Source organism: Gekko japonicus, unplaced genomic scaffold (assembly GCF_001447785.1).
Source record: "Gekko japonicus isolate JY-2015 unplaced genomic scaffold, Gekko_japonicus_V1.1 scaffold50, whole genome shotgun sequence".
Classification (NCBI taxonomy): Eukaryota; Metazoa; Chordata; class Lepidosauria; order Squamata; family Gekkonidae; genus Gekko; species Gekko japonicus.
This window is the reverse complement of record NW_015164666.1, coordinates 1443553-1464849: the sequence shown is the minus strand read 5'-3', so window position 1 is coordinate 1464849 and position 21297 is coordinate 1443553. Positions and strand designations below refer to the sequence as shown.

Genomic DNA, 21297 nt, shown 5'->3' with positions numbered 1-21297 from the left:
CTCTTTCATTCTTTCCACCTCTCTCTCATTCAGACAGATAAATATCTATGGCCCCGTCCACACGGCAGGGAAAAGCCGCCAAAAAGCGTGGCTTTTAAAAGGCGTGCCAAAGTTGACACGGCGCGGCGGGATCCCACGGATCCCCTGGCCGCACCGCCTTTTCTCCCCGGCACGATCGCGCCGGCGCAAGGACACGCCGGCGATCAGACTCCCGGTTTGCGGCGCACCATTGAGATGAACCACCTCGGTAGGTGGTTCCAACTTGATGCGGCTTATCGTGTGGATGGACCAGTTCGGGGACGGAAGCACTATGCTTCCCAGATGTTGTGGTGTGATCACGGCCGTTTGCTCCGCCTCCGAACCGTCCTGCTCCCGGCCCAAATCCCCTCGTGTGAACGGGACCTTAAGCAAACAAATATCATTGGACAAATAAATATCATTATCAATATCTGCTTTTACCACTTTTGTTTTTATTTTTGGCAGCCTTGTTTAATATTAATAAAAAGCAAATTTGCATATTTTCCAATAAAAACATGTAATATTTGTTCATGTCTTGCAGTTCTCAAACATCTGATGTTTATTCTATGTGGCTCTTACGTTAAGCAAGTTTTGCCACCCCCGCTATAGGCACTCCTTTTATCGTTTTCAGATTTTTGAATCACAGGATTTCAGTACCTAAAGTATTTAAGTATCCAAACATATACTGACTTTGCTATTAGAATATAAGATGTGGGGACCCACAATATTTGTGTGGGGAGGAATCCCTCCTCCCATTGCTGGTGATTCCCCTTACAGTTGGGGGGGAGATCTGGGGGGGGCTCCTGAGTCCAGCATTCTTCTCCACTGCTGCTGACTACCAGGCACCCTCTTCTACCATGAGCTGGGGGGGGGATCCCATATCCCCCCTCAGTGCAGTTTGGTGTGGCTCCTGAACTCAGCTTTCTCCTCTGCCACCGGGCTCAGCACAGCTCCCAGGCTACCGCACCTCTGCCACTGGGCCCAGAATGGCTCCTGGGCTGATGTGCTGCCAACATCGGGCACAGCACAGCTCCTGGCCTGCCCTGCTGACACTGGGCTCAGCATGGCCCCAAGGCTGTGCCCAGCATGGCTCCAGGTTACCATGCCACCGATGCCAGGCCCAGTGCAGCTCCCAGGCTGCCGCTGCTGGGCCCAACTGGGCTCTCAGGCTGCACCACTGCCACGGGGCCCAGCAGGTTTTCTGGGCTGTGCCACTGCTAGCAGTGTGCCCCTACTGGCTCCCAAGCTGTGGGGCTGCCACCACCTGGTTCAGGACAGCTCAGGGACTGCAGTAACCACTGAAGGTGCGTTCTCTGTGCAAGCACAGAGATTGCTACTTTACTTTTTGAGGGATTTAAATCCTTTTTTTTTCTTTCCAGATTTTTCTGCACACTTGGGGAGTACTCAAGTGTGTAGAAAAATCTCTTTAGCCCCCACATGGCCCCGATCCACAGATTTAGATATCCGCAGATGGTGGCCATGGGTGGCTAGTAGTATATAGATGGCAGCTAGTGTGATGTAATAGTTAGAATGTCGGTCTAGGATCTAGAAGACTCAGGTCTGATTTTCCAGGTCTGATTTTCCTCTGTTATGGGAAGCTTTTTGGGTGACCTAGGGCCAACTACACACTCTCAACCTAACCTGCCTCACAGGGTTGTTGTGAGGATAAAATGGAGGCAAGGGGAACAATGAGACCCCATTAGGAAGAACCACAGGATATAAATGAAGTAAATAAATGATAACTAGATAGATGGTAATTGCATTTGATTAGTAGAATCACCCTAAGACTTTATTGACTCACACCAAAATTCGCAGATCTACATTGTCCAAAAACAGAAGAAATTATATAATTGTGGCTCCTTTCATATTTTACTTATGAACCTGGCATTTCTCCTTTTTCTCATAATGGTCTGACTTGGTGGCTTTGGTAAGGCTGTTTGCAACCTTCTGGGAAAATGATAATGTGTTATTTTGCTGCAGTTGTGTTTTAATATCAGTGTTCTTTTTGAACTCTGCAGAACCACAGGATCCTATTTGACCCCCCCCCACAATTCCATATAGTAATATTCATTTTCTGTACCAGCTGAGTCTATTTTTCATGACAGACTTCAATGGGATCTTTGCTTTGATGAGAAATTCGGTGGCAGCAGTGCAATTACTTAAGCAGGGGCAGGAAGGGGTCCTGAGCCCCTCAACTCAACTTTTTTTGGGGGAGAGGAATAATTCCAGTTCTCAAATATAATTTAGGAAATAATTCACCTCCAAATAAAAGCTGGAGGGGAGAAATTCCCTTGCATCCATGCTCTTTGTAAGGTACCTCAATTTTTCATAGGACCTCTACTATAACAAGTTCCTACATGTATGGGGAGCAGGCTGTGCCTGTGCATGTCATCCTTCTGTTAAGCCAAACAGGCTCGTTGCCTGGTGTGCCAAATCCCAATAATGAACACAGCCAGTTGAGATTAAAAAAAAAAAGACCAAACTTTTATTGCAACAGAAGGAGACTCTTGGGTAGCATAAAGATCCCAAAGAGTCTGAAGCTGTTGCCTCTACATTCAGTTTTAATACCTTGCTGTGAGCAATCCTCAGCAGGACTCCCCAGGCATGCACAGAGGACATAGGTTTCGCTTTCCTGGAATAACGCTGCCCAGCAGACATACATTTAAAACATATAGTTTCTCCTTGCAAGCATTTTCTATTCTCTTGGTTCTACAGTCTGGGACTGTCCAGTTCCTCAAAACGGTCTGTCAGACATCTGCTTTTACCCAGTTCCCAGATTCTCTTTTCCTTTGCCAGACGCTGGCATCTCTTAGTAAAGTCTCAAGCTGCATGAGAACAAAGTCAAGTGGCACCTTTGAGACCAACGAAGTTTTATTCAAAGTGTAAGCTTTTGTGTACAAAACACACTTCTTCAGACAAAACTGGAATAAAATCTCAAAAGCTAGTTACTGGGAAAAAGAGGGTGGGGGTAAGCCAGTAGGAGAGGCCACTCAGAGCTCAGATGGATATGCAGAGTTGAAATTGGAATGGGTGGGCTGTAGTATCAATGGATGGCAGCAAATTAGCACATAAATCCAAGAGTTAACAAAGAGATGTGAGAGTGAAATTGGAGTCCAGCAGCACCCCTAAATAAAACCAAGCTCAACCTTGTGAGAACAAGCTATATTTTTACCTTCCTAGCTGAGAGCTACTTTCTGACGTTTAATAAAAGTTGTGTTAGGCCAGGGGTGGCCCAACTGTGGCTTGGGAGCCACATGTGGCTCTTTCACACATATTGTATGGCTCCCCCCTCCCATCTAAAATTAAATGTGTTCTCCAAGCCCTACCACAATTTGTCTCTTTAAACCCCTTCTGCAAGACAAGCCAGCATGACAGAGAGGACAAGGAGTTTGGAGAATATATTTAAAGTTTGTGTCTTGCGGCTCTCAAACATCTGACGTTTATTCTATGTGGCTCTTATGTTAAGCAAGTTTGGCCACCCTGTGTTAGACTATTAGCCTTGTTACCTTTAAGATTCGCCTGGAATACAAGCATTGCTGCCTTTCTCATCACTTCCACCAAGTGCCCAGATGTATGACGGGATTTGTATTTTCTTTGGAAACGAAAGTTTTGGGGTAAGCCAGTAGGTACCAAACCCAATGAATACCGAACATATCTCGATACTGTTTATTTCAGTATTTACTCTGTAGCAGATTCTACTGATTTCAGTGAGGACTCTTCACAACATGGATGCTTGAGATATATTTAAGTAAACACATTTGCTATCCCGGAGACAAACCCTAGAATGTCCGTCCCCCCTGCTCCGTGGGTGGGCGAACAAGCGAGAAGAGGAACTGGGACGCCCAGCTTGGCACTATGTCGGCCTGGGCACAGGAAGCAAGGAGCAGCACGGCGAAGATGACCCCCACTATGCCCAGGCGTACAGCATCGCCGTGCTCCTCCACGCTGCACCCGTGCTGACAAGATGACCCCCCCCCCCCGGCTCTACGTGCTCAAACCTGCCAGGAGAATTCGGCCGCAGCCCACCAGCAAAGCGCAACACGGCGGCCGCGCCTTCTTTTCCTCCATCAGGTGAGGCGTATGCGGGGCAAAAGGGAGCAGACAAGGTCCCTTTGCAAAATTCTTTCGGCCTCCTCGCGCGGCCACCAAAAGGCGCAACAAAATCTGGGATACGGGAAACCCCGCCCCCTCCTCGTAGCTGGCAGTCATTTCGTTTTCCTGAGCGCGGGTGGTTATGGGAAAGGATGAGGGGCGGGGTTTCGGCGGGGCGGAGCCGCCATCTTGAATTGTGAATCTGGGTAGTCTGGAAGAGGGAAAGCGGCAGTTGGCGGCCAGGGGCGCCCATCCTTCCCCATGGGTGCGTGGCATGGGTGTGAAATATGTGTGTGTTGATGTTTCTGTCCGTAGGTGCTGGGTGATGAGACTGGCTAGTCCTAGTTGCCCCCCCCCCGGGTGGTCAATTGCATGTAGTGCCGCAATCTTTCTTGCCCTTCCCTCCCACCCAGTCCCTCCACTTAAAAGGAAAGGGAGCTTTCGCCACCTTCTTCCTTCGCACGGCTGTATCGCACAGGCATAAAATAAATAATCTGGCTGCTCACGCCCTTTTGGGGTTCTTCCGTTCGCGTAGAAGAGGTATAGGTTTTCTAAAGGTTGCGGTCCTGTGAGCCTTCTCTTAGGGAATCCACCGAAATCAGTGGGTGTCACCTTCAAGTAAACATACACCTGGTAGGGCTGCAGTGCTTAAATAGCCTAACTTAAACGATTTATTTCTCTTCCGCTAAGGTATTGTCATGTAAACAAAGCCTTCTATTCAAAAGAGGCGGAATCCACAGCTGTTTAGACAGGGATTTGCCTGGCATAATCTTTTTATCTATGCTTTGAGGGTCTCTGACAATGATGGCTTTTCCTTCAGTTTAAGAAAAGTTTCTCCAAGTGTTACACACCCCAGGTCTGTGAGAGAAGAAAAACCTCAAAAGTCTTCTATTATTCTTGGTATCTGTACAGTGAAGGAGTGGTGTATTTAATGGGCAGCCTATAAGGTTTCAATCTTGCTTTCAAAGTCAGCTCATCCTTTTATATAGTGGTTCCCCCCCCTGTGCTTGCACCACTGTTCCATTACTTTTTGTTTCCAAAAGTGATCCTAAGAGATGTATTGGTATGTCACCTTTAATGAGCAGCAGAGACTGGATGAGTGTTGCTCAGTGGTAGTTTGTGCTTTCATATGTACCTCTGCCCTTTGAGAGAGGCCAACTTCTCAGCTGGCCTCTGTTGATCTTTGTGGCTTTAAGGAGACATATTTTTCTTCATTTTGTGAAATTTCACATGCTGATTTGCACCTTTAACTGCACTTTGCTATGCTGAAGAACAGGTTGAAGGGTTTTTTTGGTTTTGTTTGTTGGCAATCCTAATTGGCAACTAGTATCACTGTGTGAACTGGTTCTACTGAAATGCAGTGTGTCAAAAGGTGATGTGAGCTCTGGGGGTATATAAGTGGTACTGTTCGAACACATAAGCCATTGAGGATATGCCACTACAGGTGTGAAGAAAATTCCAGTGTAGATTTTATATTCAAATACCAGTATGGTGAATACAGAAGGTAAAAATTAGCTGAGAGCTGTTTATCAGGGCAATTTTTTTCTTGGAACCTGTGACCTCCACCATTGGCCTTGCTCCCTCTACTTTCAGTAATCTAGGAAGGGAAGCTGTCAGGCCTCTTCAGTCCGTTATATCAAAGGACTTATGGAATACGTTCAAATATCATTTAGTTTCTTCTGTAGCCATCTCTTTATTTTTAAAAGGTTTTGCTTTATGGCTACAGTCTTGTACATACCACAGAGAATAAAGATAAGAAGGGCGAACAGCCTATCACTAATTATTCTTACTTGGAACAAGTCCTAATGAATTCATTTACACTAAGGCTGCTTCCATGTAGCTCTCATTACTGCTGTGAATGCAGAAATAATTACCGTAGCAATGGAATGTCCACATGTCAGTTTTCCTCATACTTTCCATGCTTCAGTCTTTCTGTGGTACAACAACATTATAATGTTTTATTGCAACAATATAAATAGTTTGAGGCTTTGGGGTTTTTTTTAAAGTCTCTAGCCCTTTTTGTTGTGAAGTTATAAAGGGAAATATGCAGATTGCACCTTTCTCGTTATAATTCTGTGATGAAACAGCCTAGAGACTTTAAAAAAATGGGAGCTAGTAGATTGTACAATAAATTGTTATAATTCTATAGTAATCTTATCAATTCCCAACTTCAGGGGGAAAAGCACTCGTGTGTAAGAGTGTGGCTGATGTAGGGGTCGAGGGCAAGTTAAATGGCACTGATGTGGGCAAGATCTGCAAACATCCATAGTTGCACATCTGCATTCAGGTTTGAATACTGTGAAGCAGTATGCCAATAGGGCCATTCAAATGAAAAATAATAGCAGTAAAAGAGAACAAGTACTTCTGGAAATAGAGTAATGGGTGGGCAATCATTTGCTCTTTGCCAAACTAGTTTGTGGTTTTACCAAATTACATTAGTGGTATGTTATATTTTTCCTACCATTGAAGTACAGTTCAGGGAAACCAGGAAAGGAAAGATCAGGTGATGATTAGTGCTGCATATAGTGTGGCATTAAAATCAGGAGTAAAAAGGATATTTGTGAAATAACATAATTACCACATAAGCATGTTGGTAATAGCTGAACTTTCTACATGAATGGAGCTATTGTCTACATAGACATAACAAGATGCAAAATCTCTATTCCTGTATGCGGCCAGAGTGCATATGTTATCTCTAGGTTATTTCCTGGGGTTTTCTACAGATAGAAGACAATGTAGTTTGGATTTGGTGTAAACTTTTGCCCTTTGTTATAGATACCATGACCAGCCCAGAAAAAGATCACTGCAGAATGAAAAGTTACAAAAACAATGCTCTCAATCCCCAAGAGATGCGGCGGCGTAGAGAAGAGGAAGGTATTCAGCTTCGGAAACAGAAGAGAGAAGAACAAGTATGTCTGCCAATATTACAAGTAGTAACAATGCTGATAAAAGAAAGTATGTTAAAGAGATGATGCAACTTCCGCTTTTGTGATGTACTGTTGTTACAGCCCATCAGACATTTATTTACATGAGGTGGAAATTAACTGAAAAATTGCCCTGCTGGATCAGAGCACACTATCTAGTCCAGCTTCTAGCTGTAACAGTGGCAGCCAAATGCCTTAAAAAACTGTGCTGCCATTGTTCATTTTCTATTGTTTGACACACAGGATCTTAATCAAGTGTGTTGGGTTGAGGGATAAGATAGAACACGTAAAAACTCCAGCCTTTTTAAATTACAGATTTGCCCTGACCATCCCCTTCCATAAAATGTGTGATTTTAAGTTTTGAGAAACACTGGCTACTTCATGGGACAACTGTCATCCTAAACAGGTCTCCTCAGAATCTTATTCAAGTCTATTCAGTGGGGCTTATTCCTAGGGAAGTGCACTTAGGATTGCCCTGTAAATCAGTTCTGATCTACGGTATTAAGTACTGTAGGTCATGCAGCGCTTCAAGCTGAAACACAGGGTGTATTCAGAGCAATAACTTAAGTCATTGTTAAATCAGAAACAGGCTGGAATATCGTGTGCAATCATGCAGCCTCTACCACCTCTGTGAACAAATTGCCCCTTGTCTTTTCTAAGTGGTGTTCAACACTGCAGATGACCCAATCTGATTAAAAGTGCAAGTGGATATGCCGCTAAATTCATATTGAGGTCTGTGATTATAAATTCACTTTCACAGTTAGTTTAAGAGTGTACTCAGCACAGCTTGACAGAGTTTATGTTAAATAGATGATGGGGCTGATCAGATTGGTTTTAAAAGTGAGAAACATTATTGTGGATTTCTAATGAGATGTTACTTGACAGAAATTTTAAACATAAGCCACCCATTTAGAAACAACAACCCTGACAAGTTCAAGTTCAAAACCTTTATTGGCATAGATCATAATCATACAGTCGCCCTGACAAGTTCTTTTACCTTCTTCTCCCCCCATCCTTTAGTTATTCAAACGCAGAAATGTTTCTTTACTGGGAAATGATGAGTCAATGCAAGAAAGTCCTATTCAGGATCCTGATATCAGCTCTACTGTGCCTATACCTGAGGTAGGTAGCGCCAATCCAACTTATATTATAGTAACAAACATGTTTAAAGCAAAAGTGATGTGATTTTTCTTTTCTCTTTTAGGAAGATGTAATTACTTGTGATATGATACAGATGGTTTTCTCAGATGATCCAGACCAACAGCTTGCAGCAACCCAGAGATTTAGAAAACTACTTTCTAAAGGTAAATCAGTGTTTTATTTCCCTTTTTTTTAAAAAAATGGCTGTTGCTCATGTTGCTCCCACCCGTTCAAATTACATGGGGGGGGGGGTAGAGATAGAGTGTTAAATCACAGCTTGTTAAACCTTTTCATCCACAGTTTCATCACATGGGTGGTTGTATTCATTTAGATATAATGGCCAAATACCCAAAAGACACTTTGTGAAAACAATAAAAACAAGCAAGTCTGAATAGCAGTAGCCATACATTTGGCTCTTTGTTACTGCGCCAGTAATCCATCTAATACTGTGTGCTTTGCAGATAGTCCATTAAGCTGCTGACATACGGTGACTTGGAATCCATTGTTTTTATAAAAATTGCTTGAAAGTTGAGAAACAAATGAGTGACTTACTATGGTGGTAATTTATATTTGTGTCTACTGAGTTTAAATTACTGGAGATAAGCAAAAATAACTTCAAAATTAGCTTGGGCAAAGATGTCAGCTAATTGTCATTTTGAGTTCAGTACTGCATGTATCAGCTACAGAGTTCACATCCTTTGAATATGGATGCTGTAAAGCACAAAAAGTATGTGCTAGGCATTGATATTAGTAAATTCCTTTACATGTTATTAAAATTCTATGTGGGATAGCCATAGTTTAAACAGAATGAATATACATGAAATGTATGATCCTTTTGTATCTTATTCTAGGTTTGCAAATGTTCATCAGCAGACTGAAAAACTAAAGCTTTAGATGATTAATTGTGACTGGTTTTAATTTCTGGACTTTTAATTAAAATGCCATCTTGAAAATCTGAAAAGGATACTAATGCTGAGGTTCTTGTAATATTTGATTGACAAATGGGAACTCCCAAAAAAGTCACAGGGCTGGGAGGGGCCAGACAGAGGCAGTTTTTTTCTCTTGTATACTGTAATAAATATCCTCCCCACAGTTGTTTTGTGGATCCTCATTAGAGGGTTTTCTTATGCGTACTGAGGAAGAGCTCTGCTGACCAGTGAGAAGCTGCTCCATTCTCTTCGCCTCCCAAAGCTATTACAATTATTTGTCTTAAATTCAGGGGATGAACACACAAAGCCATCACAATGAGTTTGGGATTGAAAGGGGGATTTATAAGTTTGTTCTCACACTTCGATATTGAAGCCGTCACGGTGCCTTGTTTTTGGCTGAAGCTTCCCAGAGACATCTAAAGTTATAATTTAGAAACAGAGTGCTGACCTAGATAGACCTTTGGGATGCTGTTATGGTCTTAACCTTCAGTGTCTGAGTTACTGGGGTTTATAAATTGTACACGTAATAAGATGATAGCTGTCAATTTTAGTCAGCTAAACAATTTTTACTTGGATGACAGACATGTGCCTACTACCTCTCTGCGTATCACACCTAATCCAATCACACCTGCTAGTGTCATTTGCCTGCTAATGTCCTTTGGTGTCTGAAATCACTCTGCAGATGAACTCACATTCTAGCTGTATCTGAAGAAGAGAGCAGTGACTCCGAAAGCTCATATCCTACAACAAATTTTGCTAGTCTTTAAGGTGCTACTGGACTCTTTTCTGCTGCTACAGACCAATCATAGTTTGTTGTATTTGCACACTGCTCCTTTTCAAAAGAGCTTTTAGCAGTGTTTTTGTCTCTCTGTGAACCTATGAGCTAGGTTAGGCTTAAAGATGGTAATATGCCAAAGGGTACTTGGTGAGCATTGTTGCTTAACAGGGGAATTCAGTTTCCTCAATGAAAGTTAGCATTAGCCATTGCATCGTTTTGACTCTGCCCTTTAGATTTTTTTGTAATTACCCTCTTCTTAATCTGTTAAACCTTGCCCTGAGTTAAAGCTGAGGTATCCTGTTTTAATCCTTACAATTACTCTTTCTTTTCAGAACCTAATCCTCCAATAGATGAAGTCATACAAAAACAAGGAGTTGTGCAGAGATTTGTAAAATTTCTAGAAAGGAGTGATAATTGCACTCTTCAGGTGAGTCCAACATGCTGGACTAAGATCAGAATTAAAGTCTTTCTGCTGGGGCATGGTACTCTTCTCCCCCCCCTCCCCCGGGTCCAAATGTTGGATTTTCCTATTCCTTGGATTCTATTTATTTCACTGTATTGATGTTCTGCATTTCTTCAGGATGCTCAGGGAAGGGTACATGGGCATATTTGATACTCAAGCATGGCTTGTGAAGTAGTGACTTGTAGTGAATGTAATGACTTGCCCAAAATCACCAAAGAAGCTTTGTGGTTCAGACAGAATTTTAGCATGCATTTTCCTGGTGCACATCCAACACTTTGTTCCTCTGTTACGTAAACATCTTATTAAAAAGGTTAATAAACCAGTGCTGCTTTATTTCTTTATAAGAAATAGGTAATGCAATTGTTAATGTATTTTGGTATGGGAAACAAGACCTAGAAAGTAGTATTGGAAGTCTGCATTGCAAAGATGTTTTCTTTGATATTTACTCTCCTTACTTTCCTTCTAGTTTGAAGCTGCCTGGGCTCTTACAAATATAGCATCTGGAACATTCCTCCACACCAAAGTAGTAATTGAAACTGGAGCTGTCCCAATTTTTATTAAATTGTTGAATTCTGAACATGAAGATGTCCAGGAGCAGGTAACTTCATTGTGAATTTTTGTCATGACGATAAAGTGGGTGGTGCCAAAGTCTTGGGCTCTGAAGAATTTTGAGAATAAAGAAGGATTGAATCTTCTAAGAATTATTAGTAGCATTATATTAATTTTATTAGTCATATATTTTATATTACAAATATTATAGTTGTCTGACCTGTGACCCCTTTTCATATTCTTCGCAAAATACAGCTTTCCTTGGAGGAGTGAATACTGGCATATTCATTCCTTCAGTGGTTGCTGCATTGTTATCAGTGAGCTCTGTTGGATGGTGGTGTTTGGGGGAGGTGTCTTTTTGTGTTGGGATTTTCCTACCTGATCCCTTAAATCCTGTCATCACATCAGTTTCTAGGATTGGGCTGCACATACACATTTCCAGGGTCTTGCAGTTCTTGCCACCTTCGTTTAAACTAGTGAAGCTGGTTTGTATAACAGTCCCTTTTATGCATACTTTGTAAGCTACAGGCTTTTACATAAGTACTGTGGTGCTTGTTAAATGTATGAATATTAATTTAAACCTTTGTTCCTAAGGCAGTGTGGGCTCTTGGTAATATTGCTGGAGACAATGCAGAATGTAGAGATTACGTGTTAAGCTGTGGAATACTTTCCCCACTCTTACAGTAAGTACTGAACTCTTAACAGTTCAACTGTATAGATATAGGCTTGTCGGTTGGTATCTTGATAACGGTTAATTATGAGCTTACAAGTGGGGCACCCACAAAGACTTGTGAAGAGTATCTCATTTCTCCCTCCCCCACTATTTCATTTCCCTTCCCTGAAAGCATCCGTAGGCTCTTCCTTTTCCTGCTTCCTTCTCTCTCACCCACCCACCAGCCAAACTACCTTTATCTACTCCCTGTCTTTAGTTCCCCTCTTCTCTACCCCAGTAACTTCTGCCCAGGAGAACTATGGCCCAGTTCTGTGGTAGGGAATCCTCAGGGGCTTGCAGGGGTGCTTAACTGCCTTTTCCTCATTACGTTGTATCCTCACATAATGATGTAGGCTAGGCTGAAAATGTGTAACTAACCCAAGGTGACCTTCTGTAGCTGAGTAAGGAATTCAAATTTGGGCTTCTCGGGTCCTAATCCAAACTTCTGATTGCTATACTACACTGGGATTCATAAGGTGGCTTGCTGTTGGAACAGTAGAAAGTAGCCAGTGTTGGATGAGTCATATAAAACTTGTGGTATCTAGTCACCAAGTTGTTCCTGTTCTGAGCCTGGCCCCAATGAGTCCTCTCAAAGGCCAAAACAGCCCTTCCTGTCCCTATGCCTTTTCCTGACAGATACCAAGTCTGGAATACTGTTGTAGTTGCTTAGCAATGGTCACTGAAGGAAACTGTTTTTTAAAGCTGCAGGTGCTCCTTTGATCATTTTGGGGTTTTAAACCTCTCCAGGTTTTTTTTTTTTAGTTCATATTTCTCCTAGGCGTTTTCTCAGGTTTGTAGAAAGACCTGTCTTGCCTATCCATGACCCCAGTCTCTGAATATAAATATCAACAAATGTGGCCACAGTGAGAATCAGCTATATTGATGAGTGAGTCCAGTGGCATCTTTAAGACAAACAAAGTTTTATTCAGGTTCTTAACGGTGCCACTGGACTAAAACTTTGTTCTGCTGCTTCAGACCAATACCTGAATCTATACTGATGATGTAAGTCTGCTGGCATTTTGGCTCAAACAACTCTTTACTTTCAGAATGTTGATTCTTTTCAAAATAAATTGAAGTAGTTATATGTAGAGTGAGGGTCATATTTGGAAAGTTAGTAATTTCTACATGACAGTTGTGTCTGTCTTGCATAAATGAGGAGAGCGTGCCTGTTTTCAGTTCATTTTTATCTTTCTTGATAGACTACTGACATACTCTAACAGACTTACAACAACTAGGAATGCAGTCTGGGCCCTTTCCAATCTCTGCAGAGGCAAAAATCCACCTCCAGATTTCAGTCAGGTAGGGATCACATTACAATCTTTGAAGCTACTGTAATGATCCTTAGTATTATTAATTGCTTTGAAATGACCTGTGTTTCTGTAAAAAGGCAAAATCTTTTTGGAATTTTAATTCTTGCCTGAAATGTCAGAATGGTTTCCAAGCTATCTCGAGTAGACTTTTGTTGTGGGAGGAAAAGAAAATATGTTCAAAATGCAATGATGATGGTATTGACTTTTAAACAATCAGATTGCCAAACCAAAGATGCAGTTGGCATAACATAACTGAAAATCTCTTATGATATTGCATAGCTCTTGATTTGAATGCTTAATGCAAAGACCATATCGTGCGCTCCAGCACCTGAAAATAACCTCAAATCTACTGTTTGGACCACTGCTTCTGGTATGATTTACAGATGATCTATAAAATGCATTTGTAGATTAAGTAATGTATCATCTGAAGTATGGTAAAGCAGATTTAAAGCTACATTGTATTGCATCCTAATACTTCCTAAATTCCAGGGGAATTTCTCAAAATGCAGCCTAAATGAGAGTCTTTTGGCACCTTAAAGACTAATGAAGCCTGAGATCGTTTTGCTCAGAAAATTTGATGATTGGCATTCCAATTTGGACTTTGATATTGCCTCTATGCTAGAGAAGACTCTGACTATTTCTATTATCTTTGCACTTTGGCCTATTGATTTATATCATACTTGTTGTTATGCTTATTTGATTTACATTTCATTATATCATACTTGTTACTTTGCTTATTTGAATTACATTACACTTGCTGTTATGATTATGTGATCATTATATACTTGCTTATTTGCTTGTAAGTTGTTTTTGCCTAGTGGTGTTCTTTTTAAAGATAGGTGCTGCAAGGCTCATCATTTTTAGTATTCCAGAAAATCATGATAAATTAGCACAAATATAATGGAAATATTTTCAGCTCTTTAGAAAAGATCTTATATTAATTGTGTTCAAAATAAATTTATAAAGAGGAAATGCCTGATTTTTCTTCTTTAACTCTTAAGGTTCGGCCTTGCTTAGGTGTTCTGTCAAGACTGTTGTTTAGCAGTGACCCAGATGTATTAGCAGATGCTTGCTGGGCCCTCTCTTACCTTTCAGATGGACCTAATGATAAAATCCAAGCAGTTATTGATTCTGGAGTCTGCCGAAGATTAGTTGAGCTTCTGATGTGAGTCCTTTTAATCAAATCATTGTCGTTGTAGTGGGTATATGCAGCCAGATATATGGTGGGTTATTATTTCCAGCATGTAAAAATTATCCTCTGTGCATCCAGTTACTTTACAGCTGACATCACCTCCTGTTCTTAGGTTCCTTGTGATTTTTTCCCCTTACAGCATTTGTGTAAATGATCAGAATTCCATGACTGACATTTTCCCCCATCTACCAGATTTATTTATTTATTTTATTTTATTGCATTTATATCCCACCCTCCCCGCAGTCTTTGACACCACAAGCATTAAACACAAAGGAGGAAGCTTGTAAATTCTTCACAACACTACCGTTAGCCTGTTTTTGCATGCTGTCTCTATTTTCTGCTGTATACATGTCATAATATTTTAAAAATCCAGAGTCCAAGCAATGGGAATTAATCTTCTGTTCTACTCTGTGATTATGAGGCCTGAGTGATGTGATATGACCAGACAGATTAATGAACAATATGCTCTGAATATTACATTAAGAATATCTAATTTGTGTAGTAAAGAATCTAATTGAATTTCCTTTAATTATTACCAATGCCAGTTGCATTAAGAATATCTAATTTGTGTAGTAAAGAAGCTAATTGAATTTCCTAAAGATTGAGATTTCTAGTTGAAATGGTATTGCTCTACCCCTCCCCCAAAGCAAGGGCTTATGATATGATCAGCTTTTTTATTCAACACAGTAAAAAAGCCTTAGTCTTTTCCCCTGTTTTGCTTTGTCTTGATGAATTCCCACATTGCTTGCTGGTAGAGCTCTTGTGTGCCAATTGAAATGGAGTCCTTTTCAATCAGATCTGCATGGCTACATATGCAGCAAATCTTACAAGTCAGTAAGAGCTCCATTTCAGTGGACAGCAGCCCTCCCAATCAGCTGACCTGAGATCCCCACAATATCTGTTCAGATATGGCATGGAATTTTGCAGGGCAACCATGTACTCCTTTTAAAGGCATATGCTCTTCTTGCAACCAACCCAGAAATGAAGAAGTGGTCAGTGACTTTGGCTAGTATCTAATATAGTGCATTCCAAGTGTGTATGCTGGAAAGGCTGCAGTTCATGTATTGCCTTAATCATAGACACACTAGGTCATAGGAAAGCCCCTGTTCTCTCAGCACCTGCATCCCCCACCTATTGGCCTTATGTACATTGTAACATTCTGTCATTTTAAATGCTTGAAACACATGCAAATTTATGTAAATATGTGAAGATACAAGCTTCCCTCCTTATATTTAAAAACTATATGTTTTGTAATTTCTAATGGTTTTATTTTTTCCAGGCACAATGACTACAAGGTGGTGTCTCCTGCATTAAGAGCAGTTGGAAACATTGTAACTGGTGATGACATTCAAACACAAGTAAGCAGACCTTATTAGGTTCAAGGAGCACATCTCACAGTGCTTTTTTACAGTTGTGAGATTACATCAGCATATTTCATCACTCAATTACACCCTCAAATTATCAGGTTAGGATAGTGCTGCTTCTGAATTGAGTCCAGTGTTCACATTGTCCAGATTTCAATTTAGTTGAGAATAGATATTTCTTTTTCATCACATCTGAGGAAGAGTATTGAAATTCCTGAAAGAGTGCAATTTTTAGCAACAAAAACTGTTTCACAAGTAGTGAGGTCATATTGCCCTTCTTTTGCCAAGTATGAAATTAAAGGACAATAAATGAATTGGTAATACCATTAGGGACCAAATGTATTATGATTTTAATTCACATCTCCTTTGTTGTAGCTTTCCTTAAAAGTAGGCCATGGCATTTTGGACGCAAATATTAATTAACCAGGAATAAGGCTTGTTGTAGAAATAAATACAACGAGCTCTAGAAAGAGTCTCTGGGAGAGTGCCCCAGCCTTGGGCACTCAGTGCCAGTTTGCTGTGGCGACCTCAGCAGCGTATAATGACACAGAGTCCACCATTTTTTCCAGGGGATCTGATCTCTGCCATCTGAAGAGCAGTTGTAATTCTGCATGATCTCCATCCCTCCCCTGAGACTGGCAACAATGGTTCCCCATAAGGGAATGGCTGGTTTGGAGGGTGGAGTCTATGGCATTGTACCTGTCTGAGGTCCCACCCCCCCTTAAACCTCACCCTCTTCAGGCTCCACCCCTCACATCTCCAGGAATTTCCCAACCTGGAGTTGGCAACCTGATCTCCCTCCCAGCCAACCATCAACCTACCATTATCTGCCCCCTGGCTTCAGCTTTCCATCTATTCCTCCTCCCTCCTAGAGAGCAGTTGTAATTCTGAGTGATCTCCAGCCCCCACCTGGAGATTGACAACAGTGGCTCCCCATGAGGGAATGGCTGGGTTGGAGGGTGGAGTCTATGGAACTGTACCTGTCTGAGGTCCCGCCCCTCCTGAGACCTCACCCTCTCCAGGCTCCATCCCTCAAATCTCCAGGAATTTCCCAGCTGGAGTTGGCAACTCTATCAGGACTGGCCCCAATGAGTTTTCTCCCAAAGGTCAAAAGAGGTGTGAAAAGGGCCTTTTAGTGACAGAGCCTGGTTGCCTAGCAACAGGCACTGAGGAGAAAGGACAGTTGCCAGCTCTGATTAGGGAAATACCTGGAGATTTGAGGGGTGGATCCTGTGGAGGGCAACACTGGGGGGGGGGCTGGAAGGACTCAGCAGGGGATAATGCCATAGGGTCTACCCTCCAAAGCAGCCATTTTCTCCAGGGGAACTGATCTCTGTCATCTGGAGATCAATTGTAACAGTGGGAGCTCTCCAGGTCTCACCTGGAGATTGGCAACCCTAGGAGAAAGTCAGCCACACAGCCGGGGGTTGAAGAGAATGGTTTGATGGTTGCTGGCCCACCTCATTAGCTAGCCAACCATGGTGGAGGCAAAAAGGGGAGAGAGCCATTTTAAGTTAATTCTGCCAGGAAAGTGTTTTTTTACTGACAGAAGTTGGTTGCCTACCAACAGCCGCTGAGCGGACAGTTAGTCACAGTTAGTCCCACACAGGAGCCAAGAGTCCGGCTTTCCAGGACTCAGGAGAGAGTCCGGCTTTCCAGGAGTCGCAGCTCGTTTCCTTCAGGCCAGACCCTCCCTGGCGCTGCTGCTGAAGGAAGGTGGGGGAGCCTTTGAAAGGCGCTGGGCAGCCTTCTCTGCCGTGCAGCCCGCTGACCTATCACCCTGACGAAGTGCAGGCCTTGTGACCGAGGGAGAGGGGCAGCGAAGGTGTGCTCCCCCTGCTTGCTGCCACTCGCTAGATCTGGCTCTCTCCAGACTGAGGGCAAAGTGCTGCCCGCCAGTTCGGTGGGTGGGGCCGAGCCAATGCAGCCACGGGATTGGGAGACTGTGAGAGTGGCAGCTGAGTGGGCGAAAAGTGTGGAAGCGTGTCCAGGAGGGACACCAAAACTCTTTTATTATAAGTAGAGAAGAGATTGGGGGGTGGCACCGGAATTAAATATAGAAATAGCTTTGTTAACTCCCATCCCTGAGATATTGGGGTTGCCAGATAATCTTAATATGCTGATTAGGAAAGCTTTTAAAACCAAGTAGCCCCAGATGGGCAGCAGCCATGACTGGGATCAGCCTGCTCCTTTGCATTCTGCTGTTGAATGAGAGCAGGTGGATGATCAAGTGGGGCATTTATGTGGGGCTGCCATCCATGGGTGTCACTCCGCAGCATAAGTGGGCAGCACCTATGGCTGAGAAAGATTCCCTGTCCCTCATCTGTCTTCTCTTCTTCAAGAAGAAGCAGAGGGGGAGCAGCACAAGGCAAGCATCCCCATGGCCTGGAGCTGGAGCTCAGTTCTCCACCGTCTGCTGTCACTACAGAGCAGATAGCAGCAGAGAGGGCTGTATTTTGCCAGTTAACTAGGTACAAGATAACACATCTTTTACTGTATTAAGATTTAAGTGTAGGGGGAATAACTAAACATGCCTATTTTACTTCTCCTTTTACCTTACCTACTTTTGTGGTATGGGAACCCTGAGCACCATCTTTATTTATTATTTACTTATTGAATTTTAACTGTTTTATCCATTTATATTGTATGCACTACGTGCCCTATATAAGCCGCCCTGAGCCCACTCGCGGGGAGGGCGGGGTATAAATGCAATTAAATAAATGAATTAAATAAAATATCTTTAAGCTAAAATGCTGCCTCAGCAAAGTGATCTGTAATCTTAAATTCAGCTCTGTATTCCTGATGCTTCAGAACAGTGGTAGGAATACAGAATTAATTTCCATCTTTTCTTCATCATGGCTGCAACTATGTTTTGAGTCAGCACTATGTTCCACGTGTCTGAGGACTTCTTTGTTCATTCAAGGGCTGATTAACATTTTGCACTTAGTCTTAGAAAAGGGAAATGAAATTAACAGGTGCTCTTGCATTGCATGAGAATTGTATCAGACCCTACCTGTTACAGCAGTAGTTCTCATACTTTAATTACCTGAGGACCCCCCTTTTAATACAAAATGTTTTGTGGACCTGGAAACCCTTCCTTCCTCCCTTACCAGTTTGTGAGCCAGTTTGGTGTAGTGGTTAAGTGCACGGATTCTAATCTGGGAGAACTGGGTTTGATTCCCCACTCCTCCACTTGCACCTGCTGGATGACCTTGGGCAAGCCATAGTTCTGGCACAGCTGTACTTGAAAAAGAGCAGTTTCTGTCAGAGCTTTCTCAGCCCCACCTACCTCACAGGGGAGGGGAGGGGAAGGGAAAGGAGTTTGTAAGCCGCTCTGAGACACTCCTCCTCCTCCTCTTCATCTTCCCAGCGCACACTGGACAGCCCCTTTTCAGATAGCCATGCATGCCCCGTGAAAGCCTCTGTCTTCCAGTGTCCTCAAAATGCTACAGTGAAAACCACATCACTTATATTTTAAAAACAAGTTTAAGAAAAATGTGCCTGTTGTCTGTATGTGGCCTTACAAGATGGTCACAGAGGGTACTTGATGCTATTGGGCAACAACTGAAATGGTTTTAGGCCAAGTTTTAATCATATCCCTTGATTAGAATGGCGAGTCTAAGCAATTGTCCTATTACTTTTAGTCAGAAGGCAGCTGAATTGCAGTGGGAATGGGGGAGGAGGAACTTTCACTCATAGAAATAGACCAGCATCACATACTTCTGGTACTTAACTGAAAAATACTGAAAGCAGTTCTGTTTTACACCAGGAGTAACCATGATGACTGAAATAGGGAGTGTACTTCCATGTTGCCACTCAATCAGTCAGAGTTCCTGGGACTGATTGGTTGGTTCCCAGCAACCAGTCAGCACATTTTCTGGCTAGTGTTTCCAGGTGATCAGGGGAATAGGTGACAGCAGATCATGGGAGCTGTGTGAACTCCCTTCAAGAACTGTAAAAGCAGATTCCTTCCCGTGAGGTAGAATCACTGATGGCATCCTGGCAGGCTGAAAGGGCTTTCTTTTCATGTTACCTACAATGTACAAGAAGGGCTCACCCTCTTTATTTGCGAAGAATACATGGTTCCCCTGGGTGATCTTTGCAGACCCCTTTTTGAAAATTGTTGCTTTATACAAACTTTTCAGCTAGTGCTTCCATGACAGTGACTCACAGTTGTTTGGATCCAGTACTTTGAATTTATGTGCACATAAGCACTGTAACATATTTCATTATGCCAGTTATCCCTCAGAATTGAAAACCTAAATACGTTGTTTCCTTGGTTAATTATACCTTTGTATTTTCTCCTGAGGCTTCATTTTTTTATTGGAATCTGGTATATATTTTTTTTCCAAAATGGGTAAAAACATTCCTGCACACAAAATGAAAACAGTGTAATGATATCTATATAAATTATTGACAGAGTAAACTATACTTATGAAAAATGTGGTTATTTCAGCTATATGGACTGTCTTTGTTTTACGTTGTTTAGGCAGAACTTTTCATCTTTCAAATTATTTTAGGTAATTCTAAATTGCTCTGCATTACCCTGTCTCTTACATTTACTGAGTAGTCCCAAGGAATCTATTCGGAAGGAAGCATGCTGGACAGTTTCTAATATTACTGCGGGAAACAGAGCTCAGATCCAGGTATTGTATATAATATTCAGTATACACTTTTCGTATTTGTATATTGAATACATGAAGCTGCCTTATACTGAATCAGACCCTTGGTCCATCAGAGTCAGTATTGTCTACTCAGATGGGCAGCAGCTCTCCAGGGTCCCAAGGTCTTTCACATCACCTCATATCTGATCCGTTTAACTGGAGATGCCGGGGATTGAATCTGGGACCTTCTCCATGTCAGTGAGCCACAACCCCATCAGCTATTATGCAGCATTTAGTTTCTCTCCCCTTTTCTTTGGGTGGTATTCAAAATCTAAATCTTTGGCCAGCATCAGAGAGGGAAAATAGAAATTCAGATTAACCTGTGAGTTCTCCTTTTCTCTGTTTTGCTACATCTGAACCTGTTATTGATTGAGACGGCATTTTGGTGTTTTTCCACTTGTAGTTTAAAGTCACTTTTTAATTGCTTAGTTAGAGGTAGCTGGCAAGGACAGGTTGGTACCTCCTAGTTCTGTCCAGCCTTTTGTTCAAAGTTTGCCCTTTGTCTTGTTACTGGCCATCACATGCTGTCGTATCACATTTTCCCTAGGCTGTCATAGATGCAAATATATTTCCAGTACTGATTGAAATTCTTCAAAAAGCTGAATTTCGTACTATCAAGGAAGCAGCCTGGGCCATCACTAATGCAACATCAGGAGGGACTCCTGAACAGATCAGGTAATTGATCTCATGGATAATTTTTCCATGTTCTTAGTCCATGTGAAATCTTATACATATTGCTAGAGCTTCCTAAACTTCAGGTTGTGATGCTTGTGAGATCTGCATGCACATCATGGTTTCTGAAGTCTTTTAAAAAATCATTTGTAACAGTGCAAAAAGGAAGGAAGAGTCCAAAAAAAAATAAAATCACATCAGCTTGGTGAATGGGCTCGTTTGTGAATTCTTCACTTTTCTGGATTCCAGCTATCATCTTCCAAGGCAAATAATTAAATAGCATCTATAGTCAAGAGAGATTTTCCTGCACACTTGGAGCAGTCCCCAGGTGTGCAGAAAAATCTAAAAAGTTGAAAAAAATATATGGGGTATATTTAAATCCCCCCAAATTAAAAGTTTTCCCTGCGCATGCGCAGAGAACGCTCTGGCTGTTGCGGGGGAGGCTCGGCGGTCCCGGTGGCTGGAAGCCACTTGGGCCTCACCGCTGGTG

At 42.2% G+C, this 21297-nt stretch overlaps 2 protein-coding genes across 4 annotated transcripts in view; one reads left to right on the top strand and one right to left on the bottom strand.

The window, feature by feature from the left end:
* ZUFSP (zinc finger with UFM1-specific peptidase domain) overlaps window positions 1-4181 on the bottom strand; it is a 24932-nt gene extending 20751 nt beyond the window's left edge. For both annotated transcript variants that reach the window (XM_015409092.1, XM_015409094.1), the window contains exon 1: window positions 4017-4181. The gene's annotated coding sequence lies outside the window, so the exon portion shown is untranslated. The remainder of the gene's footprint in view (window positions 1-4016) is intronic.
* Window positions 4018-21297, top strand: part of KPNA5 (karyopherin alpha 5 (importin alpha 6)) — a 21096-nt gene continuing 3816 nt past the window's right edge. Inside the window, exons 1-12 of one of the 2 annotated variants that reach the window (XM_015409091.1) lie at window positions 4018-4089; window positions 6886-7019; window positions 8055-8156; window positions 8239-8338; window positions 10214-10308; window positions 10811-10942; window positions 11488-11576; window positions 12805-12904; window positions 13917-14080; window positions 15387-15465; window positions 19992-20117; window positions 20683-20810. In XM_015409091.1, the coding sequence (XP_015264577.1) occupies window positions 6891-7019; window positions 8055-8156; window positions 8239-8338; window positions 10214-10308; window positions 10811-10942; window positions 11488-11576; window positions 12805-12904; window positions 13917-14080; window positions 15387-15465; window positions 19992-20117; window positions 20683-20810 (1244 nt within the window). In that variant the 5' untranslated portion in view covers window positions 4018-4089; window positions 6886-6890. Of the gene's footprint in view, window positions 4090-4310; window positions 4376-6885; window positions 7020-8054; window positions 8157-8238; window positions 8339-10213; window positions 10309-10810; window positions 10943-11487; window positions 11577-12804; window positions 12905-13916; window positions 14081-15386; window positions 15466-19991; window positions 20118-20682; window positions 20811-21297 lie in introns of those variants that run through there. The other variant, XM_015409090.1, reaches the window with a different exon arrangement.